The 8,220-nt window shown below is 29.5% G+C and overlaps 1 protein-coding gene across 1 annotated transcript; it reads right to left on the reverse strand.

The window, feature by feature from the left end:
- Positions 1 to 73: 73 nt before the first annotated feature.
- On the reverse strand, positions 74 to 2,743 carry LOC105626415 (pachytene checkpoint protein 2 homolog). The gene is made up of 6 exons (XM_012207715.1): positions 2,694 to 2,743; positions 2,018 to 2,174; positions 1,745 to 1,936; positions 1,393 to 1,620; positions 847 to 1,194; positions 74 to 346 (listed from the first exon to the last, which is right to left on the reverse strand). The coding sequence occupies exons 1-6, from the start codon at positions 2,741 to 2,743 to the stop codon at positions 74 to 76; spliced, it is 1,248 nt and encodes a 415-aa protein (XP_012063105.1).
- Between the last annotated feature and the right edge of the window lie 5,477 nt (positions 2,744 to 8,220).

Consider the following 8,220-nt stretch of genomic DNA (forward strand, 5'->3'; position numbering starts at 1 on the left):
TATATATATAAAATATAGAATATATAATAAAATAGTATAATTAGAGTAAATAGAAAAGGAACAATCTTTCTACTTATTGTTGCTGCATATCGCCTTCTTGTTGATCCTGTTTCAAAACAGCTGTATGCATGGCTTTCAGAAATTTGGATAGTACAGTTTTGTTCGTGGATGTGTAAAGGGCATGCGCCAAAAATGGTATTTTTCTTAAAGTACGGCCAGTTAAGCCTTCGCTCTCACGGCTAATTTCCAACAATTTCAAACTATTCTTAGTGTCTGCATATTCTGCGTAACCAAGTACCTTTAATTGCGATATGTCGTGTATCTCTTCATTTTCCAAGATTCCAGACTGGAACATGTGTATAAAATAATATATATAACAATATTAGCTAAAAAAATCTCCTTAATACTTGAGTAAATATTTTAATAATGTCTCATATAAAAAATTATTATATAAATGAAATCTGCTAAAATATGTATTATTAATTCTGTTATTATCAGTGGTGGATTAATACGTTTTTGCACTTTAGGCTGTACCCCTTTAAGACATTTGGCGTCCCTTTCAGACAAATGAACAAAAAAAGTTGACTACTGTCGAAAAGTATCACTTTTCCACTAAAATATCAAGATTTCATTTTTATATGTCAATGTATTACTTCAAGGTACTACATTGATGATGATTGCCACAACTGATAATCCTGTACAAATATAAAATTTACTTTAATTTTGATGTTTAAAAGGATGATGCTTCTAGACCTGGGCCTCGTGAGCCTCTTATCTAAATCTGTTACTGATCATTATAGTTAGTATATATATTATCATATTGTATTTCGAATTAAAAACACATACCCTCATTAATTCCTTTAGGCATGAATGATAAATATTGTAAATAGCGATTTCAGATGGATATCCGAGATACTGCTTTATGTCCGCTCGATCGATAAACGCAAGATCTATAGCTTCTGTCATATTGCTCGTCGTCAAAATTAAAACGTTCGGATATCGTTTGATTTGATCCAACTGTGTGAGTAATGCGTTCACAACACGTATGGAGTCAGATGGTTCGGTCCCATTGCTGCATAATTTACGTGCATGCGCTAACGATTCTATCTCATCAATCAAAATACATATCAGTGCTCTTTCATCTTGGACCAAATTCTTTATTTCATCGAACAACTTCATAACAAGTTTTCCACTCTGCAACAAAACACAAAATAATATCAATTTTTATATCAAATGATATAATATATGAATTTTGTTACTTCTCTAAATGTGAACGCGTTATTAATATATATATAAACTCTTGAATTCTCTTGAATTTATTTCTATCCCAAATTTTAATCTTACATTTCTCTTCTAAAACCAGATAAGAATAAATAATAACCAAATACATACCTCTGAAAACCATTTTGAAAATAAGCTGTGACTATTAATCTCTATAAATTTTCCATGAGTAAAGCGATCTCCCATGCGAATGACAGCTTTTTGTGCCAGAGCTTTGCACATACTGGTTTTGCCTGTACCTGGAGGACCATGTAACAATATCACTTTATTCCAGCTTATAATGTTAGAATTAACAGCGTGATCCGAAAATAACATTGTAGTCTCCACAAAACGTAATAACTAAAAAAAATGGAAATAAAATTAAAGAATCATGTGATACAAAATTGTATAAAATATACTGCAAGTACCTGCAATGATACAAAAAAAATCATTTTATAAATTACTTCTACTAAATTTTACTAACATTATTCTTTACGTCACAATCGTAATATAGATTTTCCCACATGTAGTGAAATTCCTGTGCAGGTAAGAGCCAGTGAGATGCAACTGGCAATTCATCAGAATCACATTGCATTGTTTCTATGGCAGCATCTTCCTGTGTCAATCTATAGATGTAATACTTAATTATTGCTCCTTCAATTTTAACCTTTCCTCTCTAAAATAAATATGAGCATATATATTTATAATATAAATGCAAAATCCCTCTGCAATAAATTAATATGAAAATTGATAATACCTCCATAAAGTTAGACGAGCATATCATAGATTCAACATGATCTCTAATAACTGTATTATGAGAATCTTTACTAGACACAACGACATCAAGAGAAATTTCATCCAACAATTGTAATTCTGCATTTACTGCTTGTTCAATTATGGTTTTTGACAAAATACTGAAACAATAGGACAAAAGCAAATCACTTAGTTTTTATTCACACATAATTAGAGTAAAATAGAAATCTCTTGAAATTGATCTCAAATGTGATTGAGTACAGATTTAAGAGTATTACTAAATTGTTTATAAATCAATAAATATCTTTATATCAATATTATATATTATTCTAATAAAATTATTTCAAGCTTATGTATGAATTCATTTTTCAGTCTTTATTTTAAAGCGCAATTCATATGTCTTTCAATGTTCATCTTTCTTTCATCTATTTTCATAGAAATTATTTGATAAATAAATAATTTAATGAAGTTTATGATCAATATCATTTAATATTTAATATATATAATATTTAATATAATAAATTACATATCATTTTGCAAAAAAGGATTAATTAATCCTTTTAATCTCTTTTAAGGTTAACATAAATAATAGTAATAAGTTAGACAGATCTAACTGAAAATCAAACAAACATATTCATAATCTTCATGACAGAATATCAACAAACAATGAAGTAAACAACCTGCTAGCATGTTGACACACTTCTACATATAACACGTTATCCTCATCCATCTCTAATGTTAATATGAATCTGACAACGTAGGACAATTTATAATTTATATGAAACAAAATTCAAAGCAACCACTGTTATCACATGACACATATGAAATTTCGATCACGTGCTTTTTTCTATTGAGAAATGCGTTCTGTTTTCTAGTTTATTGGTCCTTTGTGTCGATTTTGCTTTGTTCCGACTCGTGCCGGATTGGATTCAAAATTCGAAGTCGTTGAGCCATAAAGTGAAAAAATCTAGAAATCGACAAAACAGAAATGTCCAGCAGATTCTAAAGTGTTCTAGAGTGCGCAATCATCGAGATGCCTTATCTGTTGCAGGTAATTCCGAGAGTTGCTAGAAAAATCCCGTTGCTTTCTAGATTGTTCCAGAATTGCCAGATCATTCTTATAATAGGTTTTATTGATTTCATACTTTATAGAGTTCGTAGTCGATTTCAGTCAATTCTTGAGTCTCATAAAGATCATGAAAAATCTCGGCTGGATCGAATTGTATAAATACGAATAAATAATTCTTTATATAAATACGAATGTATTTTATATACATACGTTTCTTTTCAAGAACAGGGACCTTGATCTATTTTTTTTTTTAGTTGAACTAGTATACACATTTGGAATTAATCTTAAAATATCTTTATCTTAAAATAAGATAGGTATATATTTAATATTTAGCGAAAGTGAGAAGAAAGTTCTAATAACGTGCAGTCTAGCTAATCTAATATTGGAACAAAAAATAGACCTTTCGTTAGAATAGATTTTGGAATCGGGTTGCACATTTGAAAAAATTTTAATTGATTTAAAAAATATATAATATTAATATAATATAATATTTTAAAAATATTTAATATTTAAATATATTTTTTTAATCAATTAAAATTTTTTTTAATAATTTTTTTTCAGTGTACATATTTAATTAACATTATACCTCTTCTATTTTGAAGTGTTACTTTTGATTTTCTAACATCTAAATAATATTAATAATAATAATAATAGTAATAATAAAACTTTGTAAATGAATAGAACAATATGTTTCAAAATCCTATAGCCCTACAGTGCCCTATATAATTTACAGCTAATCGTCGCTGAACTCGATCTTTCTATAGATCTTTTTTATTGCTGCACTTTCTAAACTGGTGCACACAATGCAATAAATTAAAATGAAACAAATATATATTTGTTTCACTTCAACTTATTGTACCGATTCAAAGTGCAGCAATAAAAAACAGATCTTATATACATATATCTCCGTGCGCAGTCTCAGGGACTCCACATAATAAAAGGAATAGGGAATAGAGAATAAGAATTTAAACTTATCAGAAATCATGTATTGTGGAATACAGTTTCTGATAGGTTGAAATTTTTTTTCTCTGTTCTCTATTCTTTTCATTGTGCGCAGACTCGAAATGTTACAAAAAGGAGTAGAATTGATGATAAACAAAATCAGTCGAAATATATAATTTGGCCCAAGCCTGCATTAGAACATGTTAGAAACATACGAAACACTTCGCTCACGCTCGTCTTGAAAGTTCGAAAGTTCTCGACGCTCAACGCATTGCTGCTGTATACACACGTGTATACATTACGCACCGATTACGCAACGTGAGATCTGTACATGTACCCTACCAGAGTAAATATCAGCAAAGTAAATAGTTGATATCCCATATCAGCAGAATTGGGTAAGTTAATGTTCTTTTTAAATTAAGTTAAAATTAATGACTTATAAAATTAATAAAATTAAATTAAAAGTTGAAGAAATAAAGAATTAACTTAGTAAAAGTTAAGTTAAGATTGAATTAACTTTATACAACAATTCTTCATCTCATTTTATATTTATGTTGCTGAAATATAACATTTATGATATCTAAAATTGATTCAAATGCAGGGTGCGTCAAAATCCGGACAAATCGAACAATTTCTTTAAATAAAATGTTTTTAATGAAAAATTAAATATTACAAAAAATCCTTTTACATGGCACTTGGGGGAGCATAGTTATATATTCTCTATATTCGATATATTTCCCATTATGAATGACGACCTCTATTCTCAATCTGAAGCATTCGCATGCATACTGTAATGTAGCGTTATCCACGCCGACGAATGCTGCCTCAATAGCGGTCCTTAATGATGTCACATTGGACTGCCAAGACTTGTTTGTGATCCTTTCAACCTTACTCCATACATAGTAATCCAAGAGATTTAAATCTGGGCTGTTAGGAGATCAGAATTCCTTGGACCAAAACATATCGACGTTGTCTGAGAGCCAATTTTGAATCAAATGATTCGTATGAGTCGATGCACCGTCCTGCTGAAAAACATATAGCCTTCCGGACGCAACGGTTTCCATCCACGGCTTCACTATATCTATCAGAACGCGCAACGATTGCCCTGAGTCATCCGAAATCAGCGCTTGAGTCCTTTCAATGACTGCGGGAATTCTCCTAGTGCGTTCTTTCAAGTGACTCTTCCTCCCTGGTATACTGGAACCTTCGTTGAACTGTTCCGTATTTTGCCACAAACATCATAAACGGTTGATCTCGGATATCCAAAGAACCGAATTATTTCCGTTGCTAAGCGCCCAGCACGAAGGCCTTCGATGATTGCGGCTTTTTGATTATACTCCGCACTTGGTTTCAATATCGCGGCCATTTTGAGAATTTAAATTGAAATTTGTCCGGATTTTGGTGACGCACCTTATAAGCGGGAATTGATAAAACCTAGCGAATCAATAAAAACTGGCTACCGTATGATATGGCTCTTATTATAGAATCTCTCATCATAAAATCATTGAACTTTTTTTTTCTAAATTAATTCTCTAATGTTTAAGACTTTATAGAAAAAAATATTAGCATTAAGAGAACTAAAAAATTTTTTAATTTAAAAAAGTTAATAAATTAAAGTTTAAAAGTAACTAAATTAAGTTAAAAATTAATGCATTTAAAATTAACTAAGTTAAGTTAAAAATTATTAACTTTTTAATTGTTTTTTTTTAACTATTAACGTTTTAACTATAGTTACTATCCAATCCTGCATATCATATTAATATAAGATGGTTGCAACAAGTGATTTAATTCGCAAAATATTCACAATTTTAGGAATCGAATCGTAATCTACTTGAAACGCAAATTACTGTCAGCAAGAAAAATCTTGTGAAATGTCCCAGCTATTCCAGCCAATATTCGAAGAAAACAACCATGTAATACGGCGCATTCTTCTGGATCAGGACCTCTCCCCGGAAGTGGAACTTCAGCGACCGAAACATCAGTTGTTTTCAGTTGTCACCAATTGCTTGATGTTGCAGCAGAGGCGCAATTTGGCCAATCTCAAGGACATGTTCACCAAGTTGGCGAGCCAACAGGAAGAGTCTACCACACACCTCCCATCGACGAAATTTATAGATCAATCTCATCGTCACGACTAAGCATGAGTAAGACCATGATATAAATAGGGAATTTTTACAATAATGTGGATCCAAATACGGTGAACGCTAAAGTCATTCTTTTCTTAATTAGTTGTTAAGAATAGCATGAAAGAGATGGCATGGTGTGTGCAGTTGAACAGTGTCTCTGTCTAAATCTCTACTTTTTCCGTCTATGGATTTCATAATAGGAAGGGCTATCTTTCCTTGTTTGATACACTTTATAATGTATTTTAGGTTTTCTTTTTATAAAAAGAGAAACAAAGTATGTTAAACAAGGAAAGATTCAATATCACTTCATGACGCGAAACAGGTTGATCGATTTTTACATTTAAGACTGTCTTAAGTACAATCTTAAGATGTCATAAGTCAATCTGAAGACTGTATTAACTTAAGACATTATTTAAGACGGTTTTAAAATAAGAACCGACTATGAATACCGCCTCATGTTTCACAATTGATAGTCCGTTCCCATTATAGACGACACGGTGCAAAAGTTTAGTGGTTGGCTGAACTGCACACCATGTAATCCTTCCATCATGCCCAGTAATGATAATGGAATCGATGAAAACGATTCGTTATCGTTGTCAATTCGATTTCATTGTCATTTCCAAGACCAATATATATTTGAAATATTTTTATTTAAAAAACAGTATTGGTAAGACAATTATATTTTGTATTTTGTATTTTTTCGGAATAAAAATATTTTGTATTTCATGGGAGCTTATAAAAATATTTTGTATTTTGTATTTCAAATATATAACATTCAATCAATTATTATTTGATTTATAAAATACAAAAAATTTTCAATCTTTCGATTTTAAAATATGTAATACTTCTATGTGATCCGCTGAAATAAAAAATATAAAATATGATTGTATTGCAAATAATATGTTTTAAATAAAACATTTTTATTTCAAATATAATGCCTAGATTCATTTTTCACTGAGAAAGCAGATAATATGACCTTAGTGTTTACCTTCTGGATAAATGATATTATAAAAACTCCCTATTATATAAGATAAAGCATTACGCATAATGATGATAATATATTGAAAACAATCAAATTTATGCTCAAATGTACTTTCCTGCATAGTGTTAGCACACTGGAATAGCCAATCAAAATTGTGCCCAAATTTATTCTTCTACTGCATATCCACGAGAATGCTTTGGGGAAGACGGTCCAAAAAGGTCGAATATCTCACCAATTTGTTCGGAATTGTATATTCAAATAAAGCTATTTACTAGTTAGATAAAAAATTACGAAGTTCTTTAGAGATGTCAAAGAATTACAAAGTTCTATTTTATCTGATATGAAATACCAAAAATTATTGTAAAATTGATACTCTAAAACTAATTATTTATTAAATATAAACTTTTTTTTAAGTTTACAATTAAATTTACAATTTATTAATTTCCTTATTTTTTTACATGTTAATATAGTCACTTCTATCATTGTATGTATATTTATTTTAGTAGTTCCAATATAATATTCGAAACAAAAACGCGTTATTCTATCTCAATATCATAAATTAAATACCATAAATTTAATAAATTTTATTATCCGAATAATTTTTTGTTTTCAAATAATATATGCAATACTCGGTTTCTTGGAATAGTTTTCTTTGAATGGTGAAACGTAGATAAAATTATTTATCCTAAAATACATTCTAAAATATATTAATATTTTTTTTATATATTTATGTTGCTGTTGCTTATGTATCATGAACATATCTGTTGAATAATCAAGGAAATGTGTATCAGCAGAATTTTCGAATTGTGTATCAGCAAAAATATTTAGATAACGTTCAAACATAATTATGTTCCTTGGCAATAAATTCTACAGATAAGAATATTATTAATGAATATTATTTTCGATAATATTGATACATTAATAGCCAAAGTTACAGAAAGGATCGGATATTATTTGTAATCAAATGGTCAAATTAAAAGCAAAATTTGTGAATTATTTCAGAGAAAGGAATAAAGTGGACAATTCTTCGTTTAGATATTATTTACTTATTATATTGAAAATATAGAAAATTAATTTGTAATATAAAA

This window comes from Atta cephalotes (assembly GCF_000143395.1).
Source record: "Atta cephalotes unplaced genomic scaffold scaffold00005, whole genome shotgun sequence".
Lineage (NCBI taxonomy): Eukaryota > Metazoa > Arthropoda > Insecta > Hymenoptera > Formicidae > Atta > Atta cephalotes.